The sequence below is a fragment of the Sapajus apella genome, unplaced genomic scaffold (genome assembly GCF_009761245.1).
Source record: "Sapajus apella isolate SASKATOON/1434 unplaced genomic scaffold, GSC_monkey_1.0 scaffold121, whole genome shotgun sequence".
NCBI classification, from domain to species: domain Eukaryota; kingdom Metazoa; phylum Chordata; class Mammalia; order Primates; family Cebidae; genus Sapajus; species Sapajus apella.
Window position 1 is genome coordinate 4,780,190 of NW_022437061.1, and position 24,567 is coordinate 4,804,756.

Genomic DNA, 24,567 nt, shown 5'->3' on the forward strand with positions numbered 1-24,567 from the left:
TTGTTTCACCTCTCTCCTCCCTTTCTTCTCTTGGGTTGGAAATTTATAAAACAAATGCCCAAACGTGTAGCATTTATTGAATATTTTAGTAAACTCCCCGACAATGTTATAATAATGTGATGGGTTATTGCAAAATGGAACTGCAAGACAAAGAAGGAATTGAGAAAACTCTCCCATGGCTGAAGGGGCTGTCACAAAGGTTAGCTCTTTGGAGATACTCCGCGAGCATGGCATTCCCCCAAGACGGGCGGAGGCGGAGGTAACCGGGAGCGAAGGTACGGCTCCGTAGGGCAGGTAACGGAATGCCCTCCCCTCTGCCCACCCAGGCGTGCGCAATCCAGACCCCGGAGTTGCTAAGGCCCCAAGGCAGAGAGAGGCTCAGGATACGGAGAAAGCCAATCAGAGGGCTCCAAGACTATTGAGTTAGCCAATCCAGATTCGAGGGTGGATCAAGACCTCCGCTTTCCGTTCGCCCCTCCCGCATCCAATCAGAGAGCCGGCTACTTTGGGCGGACTTTTCAAAACAGCGAAAATAAAACAAATCGGGGACCTTTAAAAGGCGTAACGAGACCAGAAACAGTCTCCTTCCGCTCCTCAGTTATCCCCCCGTCTCCCAACCCGGATCAATCGCGGGACAAGGCCGACGCGCAGATTCCACCCTCCGCCCTGGCGCCGGGCGGGAGGACTGGCTCGGCAAAGCCTTGGAGAGCTAGGGAGGCCGCGAGAGAGGCTAGAGACGGCTTAGGGGCGGGACTCTTTTTCAAAGTCTGTGGCTGAAGTGCAGGATCCCTCCGCGGGGAGTCATGTGCCCCGCCCCCTTGGGGGCGTCGAAAAACTCATAACAAAAACAAGGTGCTCGCAGGGGCCTCCGCTGAGGCGGCGGAGGTGTGGTGGAGGGCTGGTCTCCGGCGGCCAGCGCTGCGCCCGGCGAAGGGTGGGCGCGCGGGGGGCGGCATGGAGCCGGAGCTGTGAGGCGGGGGCGGCGGTGGCTGGGAGGAAGGGTCGGATGCCGGGCCGGGAGAGCCGCTGAGGAGGTGGGTCCCCGACCTGCAAGACAGGCTCGGACGCCCCCGCCGCGCCCTGTCCCTGCGGACTGCGAGGCCGCGGGCGGGTGGAGGCGCGTCTCCGGCACGGTGAGTGGGCCCGCCCGGGGGCGCCATGAGTTTCTTTGTTCGTGGTGGGGACTGCAGGCTGCGGGGAGGATGGTATCAGAGCGCCTCGGTGTTGCCTGCTCCTCATCCGCTGGAGCGACCAGGGTGCTGCACTCAGCCCCAGCCCTGTGGGGAACGGGCGTCCACGATGGACAGATGGATGCTGGTGGGGTGAACGGAGGGGGCGATAAGGCTAAGGGCAGTCTCCGCCTCGGTGCCCCCCGCCCGCGCTCGGGTAGTCACGGGGGTTCGCTGGGGGTGGTGCTTCTCGGATTGACAGCTCCGGAGCCCCGCGGAGTTGCGGGGCCCCGGCGTCAGTGGGTGGACGGGTGTTGTCGGGGCACCGGACGGGCTGGATTTCTGCCCCCGGACCGTAGCCGGGTGTGCCGCGCCACTCCATGGCTCTCTGGGACTGGGGTGTCCGCCGCTGGTACGTCCGGAATCGGCGCTGCCGCAGCGGATGGGAAAAGCCAGGGGCTGGTTTCTGCAAGAGGGTCTTCTGCAGCTGGACGCCCCGGGCGGGCGGGGCTCGGGAGTCTCCTCCTTCCGCTTCTTTGTTCAGTCGCGAGACTTTCCCTCCCCTCCCCCCTATTGTGCAACGCCCCATCCCCGGGACCCGCTGCAGTCGCTGGCCACGCTGCAGTCCCCTGGGTAGAAGGCCCTCCCTGGCGCGACTTCAGGTGGGGCGGACCGTGGGGACGCCGCCACCCGCGTACGGTTTCCTGTTTATGAATCGCCGAGAGGCCAGAGCTGGCCGGTCTGACCCAGCGCTGGCCGGCGGACCTGACCACGGCTCCTCCTCCTGCCACACCTCCCTGGCGGTGGTGGGGATTGCCCTGGGGCTCTGGCTGACGTGACCAGTCCCCTCACCCACTCCTCGTCGGGGTGTACTGGGGCTACCCTCGCTGGAGGTACTGGCCTCAGCCCTTTCTAGCCCGCCTGTCCACCCCTCATACCCCTAGGTTACATTCTCTATGTGGTGTCTTTGCTGCAGATGAAGGATTTGGGGGCAGAGCACTTGGCAGGTCGTGAAGGGGTCCAGCTCCTCGGATTGTTGAACCTCTACCTGGAACAAGAACAGAGATTCCAACCTCGAGAAAAAGGACTGAGTCTGATTGAGGCTACCCCGGAGGTAAGTTGGCAGAAAAGATAACTTGCTCAAGCAGCTGATGGGGCGGGAGGAGATAACAACCCCCCTTCCCCGTTGAATCATGACTAAAGCCTGCAAAATTTCTTAAGATCAAAGTTCTTTCTGGAGTACCAAGATAAACCTTATTATAGGGTCATGCTTTTTCTTAGCAAGAATGAAAGTGATACTTTAGAGAAGTGTTTTTTTTTGTTTTGTTTTTTTTTTTAAAATGTGGCACCTTCCCTGCCTTCCCCCACTCCCACCAGTGAATTGAGCAGTTCATTTGTGGAAACACCCTTTGCCTGTGAAATACGTATTTAAAGTAGGATCTTAAATGACTTCAGAAAAACAAAAGCAAACAAAAGAACCCTTTCTCTGCATTCCAACGGAATTGAATTGTATTTGCTATAATCTTCTGAAATCTTGCAACGGTTCACCTTATATTGAACTGCTGAAGCTCTTTTATGATTTGTATTTTTAAGAAGCAGTGATTTACATCTTATAGATGATAAAGTGTATAGGCTTTAGTTAAGTGATATCACTCTTTCCACCCATATTCTTGAAGATTGAGGAAAAAAATTTACCTTATTCTTGGGGAAAAAAAATTAACCTTATTTGGATTATATGTGTTTTTCATCTGGTTCTAAGAAAATCGTAAACCTTGCTTCTTGGTTTTTATTGCAGAATGATAACACTTTGTGTCCAGGATTGAGAAATGCCAAAGTTGAAGATTTAAGGAGTTTAGCCAACTTTTTTGGATCTTGCACTGAAACTTTTGTCCTGGCTGTCAATATTTTGGACAGATTCTTGGCTCTTATGAAGGTATTTCATCATTTTTATAAATGTCTTTCTTTTTCTATGCCTAGCACACAGGGTTCAGGAAGTATTTGTTGAATGGGTGTAATGTCCACTGTACATAAAAATTTATAATAAAAAGAATTATGATCGTTAGTGTCAGAATAAGACTGCAAGTTTAATTGTTGTATCTTAGCTTTTTCTGTACCTCTTAAGTACTTTCTCTTTGAAGATGTGACAAAAGGGAGACTACTGTTTTTTAGGTATTTGCCATATATTTATACAGTCCTCAAAACAAGATTTTCATCTGTTATCATGCTTCTCTTGAAGCCTAGATTTTTAAAATACTGAAACATGACAAATGAAGTATAACAGTTTATTAAATATGACTGGCTGCCTTCTCTGTAAGTCTCTTCAAAGCAGGGAGCCACAGTTTTATTAAGAATCACCAGCAATGGCTAGAAAAATGTGGTGAATCTTCTGCCAGTAGGATTGCTGTCAGCTGCTGGGTCAGTTTTCAGGGCATTGAAAAGAAAAAGGGCAGCCATCTGTCCATGGCAGCTTTTACGTATGTCCCACTCTGCACAACTGACATGATATTTCTCTTGGGCAAAATTACATTGAAGTATGGAATGATTCTTAAAGATTTTTATGTAAAAAGATGCGTATAAAATACTTTAGTATTACAGTTCATTTTTTTGGTGTTAAAAAGCTTTATTTTGTGGGAGATTGTATTATGAATTTCCTCAGTCTGAAATACAAATTATACTTTAGCGCTAGAACTCTGGCTTTTGAACCTGTATGGACGTTTTTGTATCTGCATTTGAATTTACATAATTTAAAGGTTCAAAAAACCTTTTTTTTTTTTTTTTTAATTAGAGATGGAGCCTTGCTGTGTTGGTCAGTGTGTTCTCAAACTCTTGGCCTCAAGCAGTCCTCTCACCTCAGCCTCCCAAAATGCTGGGATTACAGGCATAAGTCTCCATTCCCGGCTGCCTTTTTTTTTTTTTTTTTTGGCGGGGGAGGGGGTTGAGAAGGTCTAAAATGTGAAAATGTATATAATTGTGAGTAAAGGGCCAGTACATATAAGAGAAGCTGCTTGATTGTGTTCTGTCTTAAGAATAGGAGCATCATTACAATATTCTAAGTGTTTGTTTTGCTAAGTCAAAGTGCCAATTGTTAAAAGAAGCCTCTTGTTCTTTCTCAGGTGAAACCTAAACATTTATCTTGTATTGGAGTCTGTTCTTTTTTGCTGGCCGCTAGAATAGTTGAAGAAGACTGCAATATTCCATCCACTCATGATGTGATCCGGATTAGTCAATGTAAATGTACTGCTTCTGACATAAAACGGATGGAAAAAATAATTTCAGAAAAATTGCACTATGAATTGGAAGCTACTACTGCCTTAAACTTTTTGCACTTATACCATACTATTATACTTTGTCATACTTCAGAAAGGTCAGTGGGATTAAAGATAAATTTTGTACTTTTGAGCATTGCTATAGCTAATAGTAAATAATTGGAATGCCAATTAAATTTGTATTTTTACCTTCTACACACTTTCAACTTGGACTTTTAGTGGCAAATCTTTTTTGTTTGTTTTGAGATGGAGTTTCACTCTTACTGCTCAGGCTGGAGTGCAATGGCACGATCTTGGCTCACTGCAACCTCTGCCTACTGGGTTCAAGCAATTCCACTGCCTCAGCCTCCCAAATAGCTGGAATTAACATGTGCCACCACGCTCGGCTCATTTTGTATTTTTAGTAGAGACAGGGTTTCTCTATGTTGGTCAGTCTGGTCTTGAACTCCTGACCTCAGGTGATCTGCACGACTGAGCCTCCCAAAGTGTTGGAATTACAGTCATGAGCCACTCCACCCAGCCATGGCAAATCTTTAAAATAATTTAAAATCATTTAAATCTTTGGAAGTTTAATAAATCTTTGTTCTTTGTGTTATATAGGAAAGAAATACTGAGCCTTGATAAACTAGAAGCTCAGCTGAAAGCTTGCAACTGCAGACTTGTCTTTTCAAAAGCAAAAGTAAGTCAGTTTCCTGCTTACATGTCTATCTCACAGTTTCTATTTTGAATTTTTAAAATATATATATATATTTTTTCTTACAGCCATCTGTATTAGCTTTGTGCCTTCTCAATTTGGAAGTAGAAACCTTGAAATCTGTTGAATTACTGGAAATTCTCTTGCTAGTTAAAAAACATACCAAGGTAATTATAGTCCTTATTTTTTAAAGCAAATTTCCCTAATGTTTCATTTTTTTCTATGGTGACTTAAACATTAAATAATAATTTACGGGACTCTTAACTTTTACACTCATTTTTTCCTGTATCTCTAATGTTAAAAGTTTTCAAAATGCAGCTTTGACCCAGACAATATTAATCCAGAAGGGAACTTGGTCACTTAGCCCAGTTTCTTTTTGCATACAGGTGCCCCTTCTGTAGTAATCATGCCAGATGGTAGCATAGCTGTTACATTGCCACATATGCATTGTTCTGAAATGCATACTAGGAAGTAGACTCAGAACAGACACTAATGGGATAGGATGGGATCTCATCACAACTGTAGGGCTGAACTGTCATCTCATTAGCAGCAGCATCAGATAACACCAGCAGTGTTGTTTTAAACCCCAATGTCTTTTCAAATCCTTTAGGCCAGCTCAGTAAGTCTTACAGTCACAAAGGTGTAAAACAAAAGCACAGTCCTTTTTCTCAAACTCAGTCTAGTTGGGGAAATAAGGAACTTAACATGAAATGGTGTGTTCTGTCATTTGTTATTGTGCCTTGGTGCCAGGTAATAGTGAATATAGAGAGTACTTTGATGTTTGTTAGTTTGTTTGTTTTGTTTTGTTTTGAGACAGTCTTGCTTTGTTACCCAAGCTGGAGTGCAGTGGCACAATCTTAGCTCACTGCAACCTCAGCCTCCCAGGTTCAAGTGATTCTCCTGTGTCAGCCTCCTGAGTAGCTGGGACTACAGGCGCACACCACTGCACCTGGCTAATTTTTTTTATTTTTGGTAGAGATGGGGTTTTGCCATGTTAGACAGGCTGGCCTCGACCTCCTGACCTCAAGTGATCCCACTCGCCTCAGCCTCCCAAATTGCTGGGATTACAGGCATGAGCCACCGTGCCTAGCCTACTTAGGTTTTTTTAAGCAAAGAAATAGGGCAGACCAGGAGAAGCACTGTAACTGGGAGCCTGTTTGGAGCAAAAGAACCTTTGACAGTGAAAGTTTGGACAGCAAAGGCTTATGGCCAAGAAACTGGTGGACTAGACAGATTTAAAAGTCATTTTAGGGTAGACTTGCAGGTACAGTATCTAGGTGATAGTCACAAACAGGAGTAAGGCTATCTAACTCAAACAGTGGTTTTGGAAGCCAGGCATGGAAATGAGGCAAGGAGTCATGAATGATGAAGATTTGTACCTAATGGTGGAGACAATATTAGTATCATTGGCAGGAAATTTGGGATAAGTTAATTTGTGATGAGAGAAGTATGATTTTAGATACTTGTATCACAGGTAGGTAGGTGTCTAATATGTCTTTGGCATTTTGGAATAAGAAAACTATAGTTGGAGATTGAGATTGGGAATTTTCTCATGAAGAAGCAATAGTTGAAACCATAAGAAGCTTGTGGAATCCTTTTTGTAGGGGTCAGTTGAAGCTCTGGGGTTTTCAGCATTGGTCTTTTCCTCCAACATTAGGAGCCAAGCTAAGAAAGGTACATCATCACCACAAGTAAGAGCACTGTCAGACTGGAAAGAGGTTTTTAAGAAGGAGGTGGTCAAGAGCATTGACTTTTTATAAGAGATCCAGTATAATGAAAGTTGAAGGTCATTGGATGTGTCAGAGGATGTCAGTAGAGCAGTGAGAAGGAAGTAGTAGAAACCAGATTACAAGTAAGTTAAGATGTAGCTAGATTAGATGAAAACGGGAGGCCAAGAAAAAATATATATCTTCTGTTTTCTGGTGAAAGTACATGCAATATGAAGCATTTTGTTTGTAACATAACTTTTTGATTTTGTTTTAATCATGATTTTATTAGTTTTTATCTGAACTTTTTATTGATAGTGATAGCTGGAAACATCTTCATTGAAAATTGATTCATTGAAATAAACTGAAGGCATTCTGAAGGAGGAAGGAAAAATACATGAAAAGAAAAACAAAAAAGAAATAAACTGGAGCACTTCCCAGTGGTGGAGGAACTATGTCATTTTTTGGAAATTCCTCTTTTCTCATATTGCTAACTTCTTTAGTTTTATATCTGGTGTTATAAGTGTGTATTGCCAGCAATCCAAACAATGCCTTGTTACAGAAATCTAAATTGGTTTTTATAACAAAAGGAATGTTAAATTCCTTTGCATTGTGACTGTTAAGGATTATACTTGATTTATTACCAAATATAGAGTGTTTTTAGGTCTGTGTTTTTTTGTTTTTTTGAGACAGAGTCTTGCTCTGTTGCCAGGCTGGAGTGCAGTGGTGCGATCTCGGCTCACTGCAACCTCGGCTCACTGCAACCTCTGCCTCCCAGGTTCAAGCAATTCTCTTGCCTCAGCCTTCCGAGTAGCTGGTACTACAGATGTGCGCCACCACGCCCAGCTAATTTTTTATATTTTAGTAGAGACGGGTTTCACTGTGTTTGCCAGGATGGTCTCAATCTCTCGACCTCGTGATCCGCCCGCTTCGGCCTCCCAAAGTACTGGGATTACAGGCGTGAGCCACCGCTCCCAGCCCCTGTGTTTTCTTAGAATAGGCAAAGCTTTCTGTGTATTGAATCCTATATAATTTTATATTTAGGTTGCTCTTCTGCTAAACCAGTGGTTCCCAAATTTTGAAAGTTTGGCTGCACATTATAATCCCTGGGGAACCTAGAAAACTGTTGATGCCCATGTTGTACCCCTTGTCAATTAAATCAGAATACCGGGGGTGGAGGAGAGTCACGGGAGCCAGGCATCCATCCATCCACCCACCCATATTTTCATAGCTCATCTAGATTCTAAGGTGCAGCAAGGTTTGGGAGACACTGCTGTAACTTCTTCACTAAAATACATTTTTTCTTTTTCAGATTAATGACACCGAGTTCTTTTACTGGAGGGAGTTAGTTTCTAAATGCCTAGTCGAATATTCTTCTCCCGAATGTTGCAAACCTGATCTTAAGAAGTTGGTTTGGATTGTTTCAAGGCGTACAGCCCAGAACCTCCACAACAGCTACTATAGTGTTCCTGAGCTGCCAACAATACCTGAGGGGGGTTGTTTTGATGAAAGTGAAAGGTAGGCGGGTTCCTTGAATAATTAAACTTCCTTAGACTAAATATTAGTGAGTTTATACTCAGAACTGTGGAATAGTTTAAGACATCAGAGAAAGCCCCTACACTAAGAGCTAAGAATTAAAGCCTCCACTCTTCAGGTAAGCAAATTAACCAGAAGGAGTTTTGTTAAAATGTGTAATGATTTATAAGGTCCTCTCCCTTTTTAATTTTTTTAGTTTTTTCTTTTTTATATTATTTTGAATAGAGATGGGGTCTTCCAGTGTTGCCCAGGGCTGGTCTTACACACTCCTAGGCTCAAGTGATCCTCCTGCCTCAGCCTCCCAAAGTGCTGAGATTACAAGTGTGAGCCACTGTACTCGGCCTCTTTTCCCTTTTAAACCCTTTTTAAACATCTTTCTCTTATCTCCCTTGCTCTTGAAATCCCGCTTAAAAAAAAAAAAAACCCAAACCAAAACTGAAAAAGAATTCTGGGTTTTTTAATGTTAGCATGAATTCCTAATATCATGCTGTGGGGAAGAGATTGAGGGGAAGGAGCCTGGAAAATAAAGGGAATCTACCACTAATGGGGAAGACTTCTATAGATGCTCTCAAAGCGTTTGTCAAATGGTGTCATCTTATTCAGAATTTGATTATTTTGTTTGTAAAGTGAATAATTTTACTAAATTTGTTTTATGCTGTAGAAATAAAGGGTTAGAAGTTTTATTTTCATAGCTTGTTAGTTTACTTTGATATTGGAGAGTGTCAGTGATGTAAGAAATCACTGATGCAAGAAAGACATCTAAATAGACCATGTGCTAGGAGATATGTTGTCTTTAGTCTTCATTATTGGATTTAAAATACTTAGAATTGTACAGTTAGTTGCTGATAGAGTTATTAATTGGTATAAGAATAATAGTTTGGCAAATACTAAGTTGTTTAAACTTCTTTAAAAAATCTATATTTTTTTTCTTTCTTTTCTTTTTGGTATGCGCCACCATGCCCGGATAATTTTTGTAGAGGTGGGATTTTGCCATGTTGCCCAGGCTGGTCTCAAACTCCTGGGATTAAGCGATCTGCACACTGTGGCCTCGCAAAGCGCTGGGATTACAGGGATGAGCCACCGCACCCAGCCAAAAAAAATCTATATTTTCTAATGAGGTTACTATAGACTTCATTTAGGAAGTCCTTACAACTTTTCTCTGTAAAGCATAAATTTTTAGTATAAAAATCCTCACTAGAGATACTCATATAGCAGCTTTATTTTGCCTATGAAACATTTCAGTACGTTTTAAGTAATGGTATCCTCGTTTTTGTCTCTTTTTCTCTTTAGTGAGGACTCTTGTGAAGATATGAGTTGTGGAGAGGAGAGTCTCAGCAGCTCTCCTCCCAGTGATCAGGAGTGCACCTTCTTTTTCAGCTTCAAAGTGGCACAGACACTATGCTTTCCATCTTAGAAACCTGATTGTTCTGTGTCAGTTTATATGGACAGGTTTCAAAGCAATAAATGGGGGAATAGGTAGTTTTCTGGTTTAGCCCCCATCTAGTCAGGAATTACATATACTGGAATACCTACCTTCTCTTTGTTACTCAGATCAGATCTGGCCTATTTTCATATTTATGCTAAGCCATCAATTGGGGTAGTGCCTCTTAAACCATTAACAGTACTTTAGACACTGGCACTTTATTTTTCTCGTTGATCTTTAGCTACTTTGGGGAGGAGGAAAGGTGCTGATACCTTCAATTTGTTACTTTTCAAGATTTTTAAAGATAACTGGTGTAGCTTATACTAAACATTTTATAAAGCCTTTAGATGTCTTTATTTATGCAGAGTGGAAGTATGCAAGTGCTTCCTTAGCAGGGACTGGATGGATAATCCTTTAATGGTTTTCCATGGATTTTCCCCTCCCCCTTCTCAGAAGAGTGAATATGCTCTTAAATTTCAAACACATTTTTGTTGTTGCGTTGTTTTTTAAATGATCAGTGTGTATTTGATGTGATGCAGATCTTATAAATTTGGGAATTATAATATTGCTATTTCTGTGATTTTTTAATATTATGTAATGTCTTAATTGAGATTTCTGCTAAGGCAGAAATAATCAGGCTAGGGCTGTTAGTTGCATTCCAATTGCCCAAGTATTGTCAAACTATAGTATTATTTTAACATTACTTTAAAAATCCATAATCTGCTAGTTTTGCATGTACTTGTATGAAAACAGTGCAGTAGATTGAAAACTCAGTATCTATGGAATTGATAAATGTTGATCTGGTAGTACCTTTTATCTGATTTTCTTATATTTAAAAAAATGTCTGCATGATTACATTTTATTTCTTTTGTAATTTACATTTCAAAATAATGTATTGCTATATGGGTGCCAAGATTGAATATGAAGTAAAAAGAACCTGAGTGTTTGTAGTATTACAGTTTTAAGCAAATCTGTGTGGTGATACAGCCATAAGAATGGGGCTTATATAAACTCTGTACATGTAAGATTTTGTACAGAGAATTTTTAACTTTATAAATTGTATATGAACATGTAAATCTTTAAAAGTGTACATAAAATACTGTATTTTTTTACCTTGTGTGTGATAGTCTAGTCATTGCATGTAAATATAATTTATTATGTATTCTGTAGTATAAATCATACATTGATGACTTACAATTTTACTGGTAAGTCAACATCCATTGGATGTTTTCTGAAGTGGCTCTTTTTGAAGTGATAATAGATTATAATTCAAAATAAAACTATTAATGAATTCTCCTTGTTTGGGATCACATCTTAATTTTTAATCTGTTGGTAAAAGTGCTTGATGTATTTTAATGAGAAGACTTTAGGTGAGGCTGCAGTGATTCCAGAGTGAGCCTTCTAACTGACTAGCAGAAGTTTTCTAGGTTTGGCCCTTTGCCTTAGAGATACTGAAAGAGAATCTGTTGAGAATTGACCTCTTTCTGGGATGGACTCATTAAGTATGTTCTCAGAGCCTGGTATGTTACCAGAATGCTTATTAATTTACAGTGAGAGGCAACAGGTATTAAGTAGACCAGAATGCTCAGTTTGGCAGATTAGAACGATCTTTCAGGAGACAAACCAAGTTTTAATCAGAAAGTTGTTTTGTTAATAAGTATGAGGTATTGGCTGTGATAGGGCCCCTCCAGCTTCTGGCTCTTGTGGATCTCAAAGTATCAGGTTGTTTTGCAAATGGTGGTCCTTTTTTTCCTCCCCCTCAGTAGGTTCCCCATCCATCTACTTTGATTTTTAGACCTTGTTCTCTCTGGTTGGTTAGAAAATCAGGTTATACTGAATATGGTTTTCATGTAACACTTCTTCTCTGGAGATAGGGGTATGTTTTCCTACTCCCCTGGTGGAGAATCTCTACTTGAGGATGACCTTTCCCCTCTTACTAAGTAATAGTAAATAGTGGGCAATATATTCTGCTTTCAGATTTTGTTTTGTTGAGATTTTGATTTGCGGCTTACCAAATCTCAAGACACTCTTCAGTTCCTGCAGGGTTGTATTGCTTTTCTTACTGGATGTTCTTTCTGGGTAGGCACCTTCGTGACTTTATCTCTTTCCCCTCCGGTTTTCAGTATATTTAGTCTAGACCTCTCTACCAAGCTTGCAACCCGTTTATTCACAGCAGGCCATGCCACTTGGAGGTTTCTGATTACTGCCAAACCTGCTGTTTCTTTATGTCTTTCTCGGCAAATAATTCCATCTCTTCATGTTAGAAACGTAAGTGATACGCTCATCTCCTTTTCCTGTTTTTGGAGGTCACCAGCCTCTATCATTTGTATGATTTCATTTACACTGTTTGTATCTCTACTCTGTCCACTCTCTCTGTGCGTCATGGTTTAGAGCTGTACTCTTTATCAGCAGAGGTACTGTAATATATTTGTGATCTCTCAGCTTCAGGCTTACTGCTGGGCTCTGCTTGCTGCCTGCATATCCTTTTAAAATAAAATTTTAATACTCTCCTGAAAATTGTTCAGTAGGTCACTAACAACCAGGAAAAAAAATCTGTATCATGACATACATGTCTCTGTATAATCTGAACACTGTACCTGTCTCTGGCCTTTTTTTCTTGCCATTTCCTAGACCTTAAAAAATGTGTATGAAGAAAGAGAACTCTGATAGCCATACAGAAGGTGAACTGGAGCAATATACAGAAGTAACATGGAGACCAGTCAGGACTGAACTAAGGCAGTGAAGTGTGGATGAGGAAGAGAGGTGAAAATTGAGAAGCACCATTCTTTCTCTTTGGGCATTATTAGGAGGCTCACAGACAAGTCCAGGAGCCTGGTTATGCCTTCCTGTGCCCCATTCAACCAGGTAGCTTTCCCCTGACTGATGAATAAAATTGAGACTCAAGCCCCTGCCCTTTTCAGAGCAGAGGGTGAGGAGAAAGCTACCATTTTGGCCACATCCTACCCCTTGACTTGGCAACAGATTTGACATTTCAGGTTTTGATCCTGTCATTTCCTAGGATGTGGTGTTCACACTTTGCTGTTGTGTATGCTGTAGTATTGTGCCTAGGTCCTGGGTCTGCTGTTTCCTCCTCCCAGAAAATGTGATTAGACAAATGGTGGGTTTTAATTACCTGTCACACTCATAATTATTATGTACTCAGGTTAACTATAGAGGCATTGGCTGCAGAACACTCCTCATGAACATTTTAACCATTTTCTTTGTCTAGAGTCTGCCTTTTTCTTTTTTACAATTTCTTTCATTTCAACACTAGGTTCCAATATGATGTTCCCGTTACCTCCCACCTCCCTCATCACACATGCAAATTGTCGGCTTATTTAAACAACCCACTTAGATTCATATATGGACAAGGACAAGGTACTTTGCATTTGTTACTGGAATTCAGTTTTCCTCATTATTTGTTACCAGAAATGGTCAACAACTTATTTGTGTTTAGCAAATCAAATTGTGTGGTAATTTCTCAGTATGGTGGCCAGTAAGTCTTCCCATCCCTGTGCCTACATGCTGCTCTTCCCATCAACAAGTGGAGTCTATTTCTCTTGAGTTGAGTTTTGGCTGGCCTTGTGAATGGCTTTGCCTACTGAAGTGCAGCAGGAGATATTCAGTATATGTCCAAGCCTAGGCTTTAAGAGACTGCCAGCTTTCCTTTTATTCTTCTTGAAAGCCAGCCACCATGCTGCAAAGAAGCTCAGGGGGATTACTGAAAGATGAGAGGCCATGGGGAGAGAGACTCTTGAGGATGAGAGATTATCTTGGATGTTCCAGCCTTAGTTAAGCTCCCAGCCAAATGTGGGTGTATCCTCAGCTACACCACAGAAAATAGAGGTACCACTCAGTTTATCCCATTCAACCCACAGACTCATGAGAAATAACAAATTATTGTTTTAAGCCACTAGGTTTTGGGGGAGGGTTGCGAGACAGATGGCTTGTTATTTACGGTCAAATGGCAATTATCTCTGGTGAGATTACAGCTGATTTTTTAAAAAATTATGCCTATCTGTAGTTTCTATTTTTCTTAAAATTAATTTGAATTGTTAGTGTATTAACAGAATAAAGAGTGAACTTTAAAACATACACACTGGTTATATGCTTTATCTAATTAAAATCCTTGACCCCTTCATTTCAACTTATGAGACCCAACTTGATTTGTTCCCGGCCACCTTTTCAGCTTTGTCTCATGGCATCCATATCCACATCTCTCCTGAGATGAGAGAGGAGTCAGAGACCCCTCTTAGGGGCCTGTCCCCTACACCCAAACATGGAAATAGAATCTTGAGTTTTTCCAAGAGAAATTCCAGGCATCTGGCTAGCCCTGAGAAGTAAAAGAGAAATGTGACAAGCAAGAGAGAGTGGCTTAAAACAATAGCCAAGGAAGTTAGAATCATGAGATGTTTGGTTTCCCCATAGAATCTATAGATAACATCTTAATATATATCCTTGAGTTGTTTTCCAGAAACCTGAACCCCTAGCAAATGGATGCACTGGTACATAGACCTTAGGTAAGGGGGAGCTGAGGATTGAACTCTGATCACCGTTCTTTGTTCTAAATTTCTTCCTGAGGATCTTGGAGGAGGTCATGCCCATGAGCCAGAGATTACTTTTTTTTGTTTTTTTTGTTTGTTTGTTTTTTTGAGACAGAATCTCACTCTGTCGCCCAGGCTGGAGTGCAGTGGCACAATCTTGGTTCACTGCAACCTCCACCTCCTGGGTTCAAGTGATTCTCCTGTCTCAGCCTCCCGAGTAGCTGGGACGACAAGCCTGTGCCATCACGGCCAGTTAATTTTTGAATTTTTAGTAGATACGGGGTTTCACCATGTTGGTCAGGCTGATCTTGAACTCCTGACCTTGTGATCCACCAGCCTCACCCTCCCAAAGTGCTGGGATTACAGGTGTTAGCCACCATGCCCGGCTGAGATAACTTTTTTTTTTCCTGTAGATATCAAATTTTTAGACAAAACTCCATCTCCTTACCCAATCGCACATTTGAAAATCTTTAAATCCACCCCCACTTCGAGATGCCTTGCCTTTTTAGGTCAAACCAGTGTATGGTCTCTCTGTACTGATTTCTGAGTTTGCCTATAACCTTTGGCTTTCTGCCTTTAAAAATCCTTACCTGTAAGCCATCTGGGAAATTGCGATTTAAGTGTTAGCTGCCTGATCTTTCTTGGTGCCCTGCAAATAAATGCTTTCCTTTCTGCTGCTGCGAACCTTGATGTGGCTATCTGTGCTGGGCGGGTGGACCCCAGTTTGGTTTGGTAACACCCCCACTCACCATGCTTTTGCTCACTTCAGTGTCTTGGTGCAGTTTCCTCTGGCTAGAACACCTTGTCATCCTCATCTGGCAAACCTATGTATTACCCTAGGAATCCTTTCATTGACTTACTCATTCACCTATCAGATATTTGAATGCCTTGTGTGTCAGGCACCACACTATGTTGCTGTGGAATGCCAAACACAGCAAACCCTATTCCTGCTCTCAAAGAACTTATGGTCTAGTAGCAGAACCTAAAAATTCATGGCAAATAATAAAATGTTCAGGCTGGGCGTGGTGGCTCACACCTGTAATCTTAGCACTTTAGGAGGCAAAGGTGGGTGGATCACCTGAGATCAGGAGTTTGAGACCAGCCTGGCCAACATTACGAAACCCTGTCTACAAAAAAATACAAAAATTAGCTGGGTGTGGTGGCACATGCCTGTAATCCCAGCTACTCAGGAGGCTGAGGCGGGAGAATCACTTGATCCTGGGAAGAGGAGGTTGCAGTCAGCCAAGGTGGCACCACTGCACTCCAGCCTGGGTGACAGAGTGCGACTCCATCTCAGAAAACCACACCACCAAATAAATAAATAAGTAAACGATTTAAAAGGTTGTGATAATTTCTTCTTCCAAGAAATCTTTTGGGAACTCCCTGACTTTCCTCTCCTTGTCAGTATTACATGTTTCCATAAAACCCTACATTTTTTTCTTATCCTAGAAGTTAATATCTTGCTTGTCTGTTCTACTTATCCTCTAACCTTACCTGTTTGCTCTGGGATGGGGCCTTTTGACTCTTTTGTTCTTTGTTGAATGCCTAGCACCCAGCACATTATCTGGCCCATACTCCTCATGCTGCTGCTGCTATTACTGGTAACAAGTAACTTTGCTGGCCACTGAATATGTTTCAGGCACCTTACATGAATGATTTAATCCTCACCACACTGCTATTAGACAGGAACTACTGTTAGTCCCATTTCACATATGAAGAAACTAAGGATTAGAGAAGATAAGTACCTTGACACAGGTCTCTAACAAGTAGCAGGGCCCTAATTAAAACCAAATCTCTCTGCCAAACACTATCCTGCTAACCACAATGCTAAGCAGTTACCCAAAGATGATGATACTACCAAACAGTTGTTGAATGAATTAAATAATAAAAATTCTTATGAAAAAAATTCACATAATACCAGTAAAATAAATCACAGTATTCTTTTGTTCAATGCTTAAGTGCTCTGACCCATAGAAAGGAAAAGTGGCTAAGCTTTAGAGTTAAAATATCTTTTCTCAGAAGCCAAAGTAGAACAGACATGTAAAAATCTAAGGCAGTATAGTGGCAGAGAAGATAGGTATTCCTCAAGGCTGGAGATTTTAATTTGCCCTGGACCTCTGGGTACTCAAGCCTGTGTGTCTTCCCAGCCCCTGTATGTCTAGTTCTTTTTATACTGTGGTGACAGTTTTTGCTTGATCATTATTCTGAGTTCCAATACTCATAATCATTCACTGTTAATGAGGGTGGAACTTGCAACCCCAGACAACCGTTTTGTTAAAAGCTTGCTTGTCCTTTGCTGTTTTACTATTATTCAATGTAGCAATCATCTCACACTTACTCATTTACTGCTCTGAGATTCGTCCAATAAATATTTCTTATGTCTGTGGCTTATCCCCTTGTCCAAGTTCTGGGCTTCTCGTGAGAAGAGACCATACATTCTTTCTTTATATCCTTCGATGCCCAGCATAATGCTGGACAAAAATGTGTGCCAACATATTCCTACGTGGATCACATCTGACAATGTTTTCTTCCATTCTTGGTTGCAGTGAGTCATAGTTTGTAAAGGTAAACACACAGGTGAGGACAAATTTATTCTCTCCAAAGTTAAGATTTCAGATCTTTAACAGGGCTTGTGGGAGGCCATAGCCCGTTGCTACAATTACCTGTACCTATCGAGAGTAAGATGTAGTGATGGGCATGGACTCTGCATCAGACAACCAGGGTTTGAGTCCTGGTTTGGCCACTCACTGTTTGACTTGGTGACGTGTTAACTAAAGTGTTTGTGCCTCAGTTTCTTCATCTGCATAAAGGGGCTAATAACGGCTACTTGTGAGGGACACAGAAGTGTGCTGTGTGCTGTGGATGCCCCAGCTGCTTGGAGTGCCCTTGGCAGGCAGCCTTCTGTGGACAGCCCCTCTGGGGACTGCCTCAGTGGCAGAGGAGGGCTCACCTCTAGTGACTGAGTGGGAGGATGTATAAAGTCCTGGTCACTTTGGTGCCCACACAGGACAACCTAGATGAATCTGTCCAATCTTACTTCTTTTTTTTTTTTTTTTTGAGACAGGGTTTCACTCTGTCACCTGGTGACAGAGTGCAGTGGTATGATCATGGCTCGCTGTATCCTTGACCTCACAGGCTCAAATATCTGTTCACCTCAGTCTTCTGAGTGCGGGGACCATAGGCATGTGCTACTATGCCTGCGAATTTTTAAATTTTGTGTAGGTATGAGATCTCTCTATCTTGCCCACGCTGGTCTTAAACTCCTGTGCTCAAGTGATCCTCTGGCCTCAGCCGCCCAATGTGCTGGGATTAGATGCATGAACCACCGCACCTGGACCAATCTCACTTCTTTACTCTCTCTTTTTGTGGGTATTGATCCTAAGTGTATTTCCTAATAAACACAAAAACACCATGTATCCTAAACTTTGTTTCAGAGTCTGCTTCTGGACACCACCACCTGCTGCACTGCCTCTTGGGGTTACTGTGTATTTAAATATGATGATATACAATAAAGCGTTTGTACAGTGGCTGATATGCTCTCAGTAAATACTGGCTGTAACAATTATCATCCCATTTTTGTCTCTACTCTCTTTCTGTTAAGACTCTATTATTTATTCAACTATTACTGAACTAGTATGATGGACAGACTCATGTCCTAGGCATCGAGAATGGCAAAAGGAATTAAAACAGAGCTCTTACCCTCAAGAAACTCATAATCTGATGAGAGAGGCAGATGTATCAATTACCATGTTACCTAAGAAACGTGGGAATAGAAATTTGTCTACAGTGCTGTGTTAGCATTCTGGCCTTGCCTCTGCTTGTATTCCTAATCTTCTCAATGAAGGTAAAAGGCCATGTAGTGTGATTCCAGTCATTCCAGAAAGGAGGCCCTGAGTGCTTTGGCTTCTCCCCAGCTCCCCTCACATCCTTGTTACCCTTCACCTCGTTCTGCTGTTCCCGCTTTTAGAATTTTAGCTAAACACTTTGAGTGTGGTTAAAATGCAAGTATCTCCAACAGGGCTTACATTTTAATGGGATTCAGAAACTGGTTTGAGCATCTAATAGCTATGAATGTAGTTTTGGGCAAGCCACATGTTTTAGCTCAGGTACCCCATGAGGCAGATACTGAGATGAAGCCAGGAGTATCAAGAGGTTTCTCGGGGGGGATGCTCATAAAAGGGAAAGAAGGAGGCAAGAGGGTTGCGTTAGATATAGTGAACTCCAAGTTTCTCTTCAAAGAATCAGTATGTCAGTATGTTCAGCTCTCTTATTCTTTAATTCTCCATTTTAACTTCCTTGTAGTTTCAGTAAAAAACCTTTCTACCAGTTCTAATCAGTAGTTCACATCTATTCCTGTGGTCCCCTGCTCTGTCCTGACTCATCTCAGTCACCTGCCCTGGTCAACTGCTCCAGTCACCTGCTTTGACCTAGGTCACCCCTGGTTACCTGCTCTGTCCTGTCCCATAACCTTCCTTCCCACCAAACTACCTACCCCGCCACTCTGGCTCGTACCCCTGCTCCCTTTAAAATAGCCAATCAGAATTAGCCTAGACTGTGCGATCTAACTCTAGCCAATGGGGAATGACACAGCAGTATGGGATACCTGCATCAGGAATAAGAACCCCTTCCCCCACCTTGCCCAGTTGTGCACTCGCCATTTTTCCATCTGTGTGCTGCATCCTTTTATAGAAGTAAATTGCCTTGCTGATGAAATTTATATTCAAGTCCTACTTCTTTTGCGGCACCGAAAATTTACATATAACAGTTGGACAAGGAGATCCTGAAACTGTATTGCAGATCTGACAAAGACACAACTAACCTAGGACTTTGGAGCAGAAATTGCCCACTAGAAGAGCCCCATGCTGGGCAGAAATGGCCTGACCGCATACTTCCTAGCACTTGGTGCTAGAGGTTGTAGGCTGAGTACTACCCAGGAAGAGCTTGGCTTTGGCTCAAATGCTGAGGTGGGGTTTGATGATGCTTCAGCTGAAGGCTGGGAGCTGCTGCCCTCTTGGCAGTGGAATGGTAAGATGTTTCTGGAAGGGAGATCTGTGTGTCAGATCTCAGCTGACACACCATGTAAATTCTCTGGGAACTAGTTTGTTTGTTTGTTTGTTTGTTTTTGAGATGGAGTCTTGCTCTGTTGCCCAGAGTGGAGTGCAATGGTGTGATCTCGGCTTACTGCAACCTCCGTCTCCTGGGTTAAAGCAATTCTCCTGCCTCAGCCTCCTGAATAGCTGGGACCACAGATGCACACCACCATGCCTGGCTTATTTTTGTATTTTTGGTAGAGATGGGGTTTCACCATGTTGGCCAGGCTGGTCTCGAACTTCTGGCCTCAGGTGATCCACCTGCCTTGGCCTCTCAAAGTGCTGGCATTACAGGCATGAGCCACTGCGCCCAGCTGAGAACTGGTTTTTAGCCTGAAAAAAGGGTACTGAGAACGCCAGAAACTTTCAGCACAAACACTTCTTTCAAACCTCTGCACTAACAGACTTGACCAAACCTTAACATGGCTTCTAGCAGCCTTAGGTTGTGTCCCTGGGACAACCCAGCCTCCTTTTAAGTTCTTGTCTGGGAAAGCTCAGGGCTGTGAAAAGAATTTGCTTTTTGTTCCAGCCTCCTTACCTAGAGCATTTACCAAACAGGGCTTACAATTGTGAATCCTTTCTCTGTCTCTTTGAGATGTATGTGTATCTCTGGCAAGTCAGGAGAGTCTCTCTCAAGGACCTGAAAGCCATTCCTTTGAGATGTAATTATCAGGAAGAATAGGGCCCTGGCTCCCAGCTGGTGTTAACTGCCAGCTAGCAGATGCAGCTGGCCTAATCATGGTGACCCCCACCAACCCTTTGTAAGGCTTCACCGGAGTCCCAAGGGCCCTCTTCCCTCCTCCTCCATCTTCCCCTTTAAAATGCCCAGTCACCTCTGCAAAAATCAGAATCAAGCTCTAGTCCTTCTCTTACTCAGCAGTTACTGAATAAAATCTGTTTTCACTGCATTAATGGATGTTTGTTTATCTTTGACAATAAATGCTAAGATCTGTCTTCCTTACCTCACAGGGCTGTGAAGACTGAATAAGTTAATGAGGAAAATAAAACTGCAAAGCTCTTTGCAAATGCAAGTAGTTATCAGTGTGAAGCCTTTGCATATATTGTTCTTAGAAAAGGTTTTAAAAAGATACATCAAAATATTTTTCTGTTAATATATCTCCTTTGTAAAAATGTAAGCAATATAGAGCAAGTAGATAATGTCTCTAATGCTATTCCTCAGAGATGCTATTGTCATCAGAATATTTATAATTTCATTCTTTTTACACAAGTATAAACACATAAACTTAAAAAAAAATGTAAGAGGGATCCTACTCTAAGTACGCTTGTATAACCCACTTTCCTCATTTAACAATGTATTAGGGACATACATCAGTGTCAATAGATATAAACCTACTTCCTTATTTTTAAAGACTGATGAGTGTTTCAATGGATGCTTCTGTGATAATTTATTTAACTGATCCTTTTCTGATGGAGCCTATGTTATTGACAGTTGTTCAGTATTTTAAATCAAAGCAGCAATAAACATTCTTGCACATACATTTTTGCCTACCTGGGTAATAATTTCTTTAGGATGCATTTCTAGAAGTGAAAATCTTGGGTCCAAGAGAATGTACATTTAAAATGTATACCATGTTGACCTGTGCCCCTGAAAGGGGATATGGATTTATATTCCCATCAATAATGTGTGTCAGTGATAGTTTCCTTACTTCCATGACAGATAATTTTGATGGGGAAAGGGGAGGAGGGTCAGAAAAGCAAATGGGGTCAATTTGGTTTCTAGAGAGTTTAGAGGAAGGTGACACTAAAAGGGATGGGAGGAAAAAGTACAGACCCCGAAAGCTGGGCTCAGAAAGTAGCCAGTGCCTGACTTCCTTTTGGTCCCACGTTCTAGCTCACCACCACTGGGCAACACACGTCCAAAGCCACCAGGACATGGGGACTCGTTTCCATAGGATGTGGTAGGCAAGTGACTGCAATGGCTTCCCTCAGGCCTGGGCAGGCAAAAGCCTTTCTGCACAGCATTGGAGAAAGCCCTGCCTGCAGCTATACCTGCCTGGCCTCAGCTCTTGCCTTGTCTTGCACATGAAAGAGGAGCAAGGTTGATGTGTCCCACAAAGGAATGATCAAAGGCTAGTAAAGCTGCCAGCTCTAAGAAGTGGTGCTGTGCCTGAACTTGGAGCCTGGCTCGGGAGCAGGCATTCATCTTCGGTTGCTCCAGGGAAATATTTCATGCTATTCTTGGGTGGGGCATTGGAGCACAGAAAAAAGGTGAAGATGGCACAGAGTCATATTTTATCTGCCTTCATGTTTGTGTTGTACCAGCTGCTGTAGTTCTTCTCTCTCCATTTTTTCTTATTAATTTTCTTAAATTGAAAAGATTTGAGTGCATTAACTTTCATGGGGAAAAAACCCTTAAAATACTGTTCGAATTCTCATCTTTTATGTATCCATTCTAATGCCACAAATGTCTTCATGATATATGTTACCTGCCAGCTGTTGTTACAGGGGGTTGTAATTTTCACATAGCTTCCAAGGGCTAGTTCTTTTTTCCTTTGCATCGTACACTAAGCAGCTTTAGAGCACAATGGTGCAGCTGCTTCACAGCTGTTGTCTGGACTTAGGGCAAGAGCCCTCTTTGGGGTTGAATGATTTGACTTCTTTAAGCAGTTTCCAGGACACTGAGTTCTGAGACCACACACAGGGCTGCTCAAGCACGAATGAAATGAGCCTACCAGAGGCGCTTCTCCTTTGTCTGAGGCACACAGAGAGAACTGCGTTTGCTCACCCAGGGTCAGCCCCAGCAGGCTCTCAACACTGCTTTTCTTCCCTTTCTTGATGCTGTTGGAAAAACATGAAAAAGATGGCACAGAGACGCAGACCTAGTTATCCACGTACTAAAATCTTTAATACCCATACTCCTGGTTTGTTGAAGCCAACAAGATTGTCTGCTCTTAGAGAGCAAGTAACCTACTGTATTCAAGGCCTGCAATCGTGCTCAACAGATATGCATCATTTTATCAACTTGAAGAAGCTAGAGAGGGACCTAAAATGCTCAAGAGGGAGGCTGGCTGGACATGAGGCAGAGCTCATGGTAACATCACCTTTGTGGGGTCACCAGAATTCAAAGTCAGAACCTCACCTTTGCCAGCCCAGAGCTAGAGTCTATCACATGGAGTGCAACAGCCTGTTAGTGAAAGAGAATGGGGATACCAAGTAGTTAATTTATACTGAGGATTTTCCTGCCTTGGATCTAGAATATTAATGCCTGCCATCAAAAACATGCTCTTGGCCGGGCGCGGTGGCTCAAGCCTGTAATCCCAGCACTTTGGGAGGCCGAGGCGGGTGGATCACGAGGTCAAGAGATCGAGACCATCCTGGTCAACATGGTGAAACCCCGTCTCTACTAAAAATACAAAAAATCAGCTGGGCATGGTGGTGCGTGCCTGTAATCCCAGCTACTCAGGAGGCTGAGGCAGGAGAATTGCCTGAACCCAGGAGGCGGAGGTTGCGGTGAGCCGAGATTGCGCCATTGCACTCCAGCCTGGGTAACAAGAACAACACCCCTTCTCAAAAAAAAAAAAAAAAAAAAAAAAAAAACATGCTCTTTCTGTTGGCAGAATACATGGGAAATTGAATGGTAATCAGAAGGTCCATGCTTGGGGGGCAGCATGGCCACAGAACAGTGGGTTTAACTCTGAGCATTGTCCCTTCCAGACCTGATAAAATACAGTGCATTACTTGTCCCCAAACAGCTTTCCCTGTTAAGGTCATGAGGTGGTGGTGTTTTTGTTGCTTGTTTTTCACTCTCTCAGTCTTCGTTTCTATTGGTTCTACAGAGAGTTAATATCATCCTTTAAATGCTGATTTGATTACATTACATGAGAATATATAATTCCTGTATAAAAACTTTATATCTTTTCTTGATCCTGAGAGCTCCTAATGCAATCATTCAAAAAGTGACTGCTATACCAGAAGTGCTTTAGTATTAAGTATTTGGTATTGGGAATTGGCTAGGATTATTTTTCCAGTAGACTTTATAGTGTATTTGTAGAATTGTAATTTTAAAGATAGTTCAGAATTTTCATAGATATCAAGCTTTTTTTTTTTTTTTTTAAGCACTAAATGTAGAAGATACAAAGATAGACATGAATACTGGTTTTCTTCTTTTAGTTTTGCTACTAGTAACTAGTAGCACAGAGAGAAAACACAGACTCTACATAGAGGGAGCAACACAGGACTGACAGGAATGTAAAAGATCCTGTGGTGGGAGAAGGAAGAAGGAAAGAAAGGAAGCTGCGGGTGAAATGAGAAAGAGAACACAATGAGGATGAAAACATGGAAGGAGAATTAGCTGTGGGAACCGGTGAGTCCAGAGTCCAGGCGAGTTCTGTGTGGGACAGCTATTGGAAAGAGCCTGAGCAGGAGGAGGGCTCTTGGGTTTTAGTCCCAGATTTGTCCACAGCTATCTGACCTAGGCAAGTAACTTAACTGATCTGGGGTTAATTTTGTTCTTTTTTTTCTTTTCTTTTTAATTGACTCTGGCTCTGTTTCCCAGGCTGGAGCGCAGTAACCCCATCTCAGCTCACTGCAACCTCCACCTCCCAGGTTCAAGTGATTCTCATGCCTCAGTCTCCAGAGCAGTTGGGATTGCAGGCACGCACCACCAAGCCCAGCTAATTTTTGTATTTTTAGTAGAGATGGAGTTTCACCATGTTGGTCAGGCTGGTCTTCGAATTCCTGATCTTAGGTGATTTGCCCACCTTGGCCTTCCAAAGTGCTGGGATTACAGGTTAAGCCACCGCACTCGGCCCCAGTTTTGTTCTTTATGAGATCAGGGGTTTGGGTTAGGTGACTTTTGGAGGTCCACTGTAGCTTTGCCGAAGCACCCAAGACTCTTGTCTTTTGGGAAAGACCGGACTAGACTGAATTCCCAGACTAGAGGGCTGTCATTATTTCTAGGTTCAATGTTTTAGATTACATCCAGGCTGTGATCCAGTCAAGTCTGTCTTCAGCTGTGTTAATTTTTACTTTAGAAGGAGAGAACTGATGAATGATTGTATAAATAATTATGGTGGCAAAATGAAAGAATAGGCATTAATTAATGGGAATGAGCACATTCAGCATAAATACATTCTGAAACCAAGACAAAGATAAAGACCTTAAGGCGAATATATACCT

General features: G+C 42.5%; 1 protein-coding gene across 4 annotated transcripts; it reads left to right on the plus strand.

The window, feature by feature from the left end:
- Positions 1 to 834: 834 nt before the first annotated feature.
- CCNG2 (cyclin G2) lies at positions 835 to 23,701 on the plus strand. Of its 4 annotated transcripts, none has more exons than XM_032261087.1 (8): positions 835 to 1,133; positions 2,146 to 2,283; positions 2,965 to 3,102; positions 4,283 to 4,533; positions 5,036 to 5,114; positions 5,198 to 5,296; positions 8,148 to 8,353; positions 9,662 to 11,090. In XM_032261087.1, exons 2-8 carry the CDS (start codon positions 2,146 to 2,148, stop codon positions 9,783 to 9,785), a joined length of 1,035 nt encoding a protein of 344 aa, XP_032116978.1. In that variant the 5' UTR covers positions 835 to 1,133; the 3' UTR covers positions 9,786 to 11,090. The 4 variants fall into 4 exon arrangements, with proteins under 4 accessions (XP_032116978.1, XP_032116981.1, XP_032116980.1 ...); XM_032261090.1 differs by lacking the exon at positions 9,662 to 11,090 and adding an exon at positions 23,560 to 23,701 and having other exon boundaries at positions 912 to 1,133; XM_032261089.1 differs by lacking the exon at positions 835 to 1,133 and adding an exon at positions 1,399 to 1,581.
- The last annotated feature ends 866 nt before the right edge of the window (positions 23,702 to 24,567 follow it).

Excerpts from the sequence above, each read along its gene's own strand:
- CCNG2 (XM_032261087.1), top strand. The coding sequence starts at position 2,146 with ATGAAGGATTTGGGGGCAGAGCACTTGGCAGGTCGTGAAGGGGTCCAG. Across the intron at positions 4,534-5,035 it reads CTTTGTCATACTTCAGAAAG|GAAAGAAATACTGAGCCTTG; the intron begins GTCAGTGGGATT and ends TGTGTTATATAG. Across the intron at positions 8,354-9,661 it reads TGTTTTGATGAAAGTGAAAG|TGAGGACTCTTGTGAAGATA; the intron begins GTAGGCGGGTTC and ends TTTTCTCTTTAG.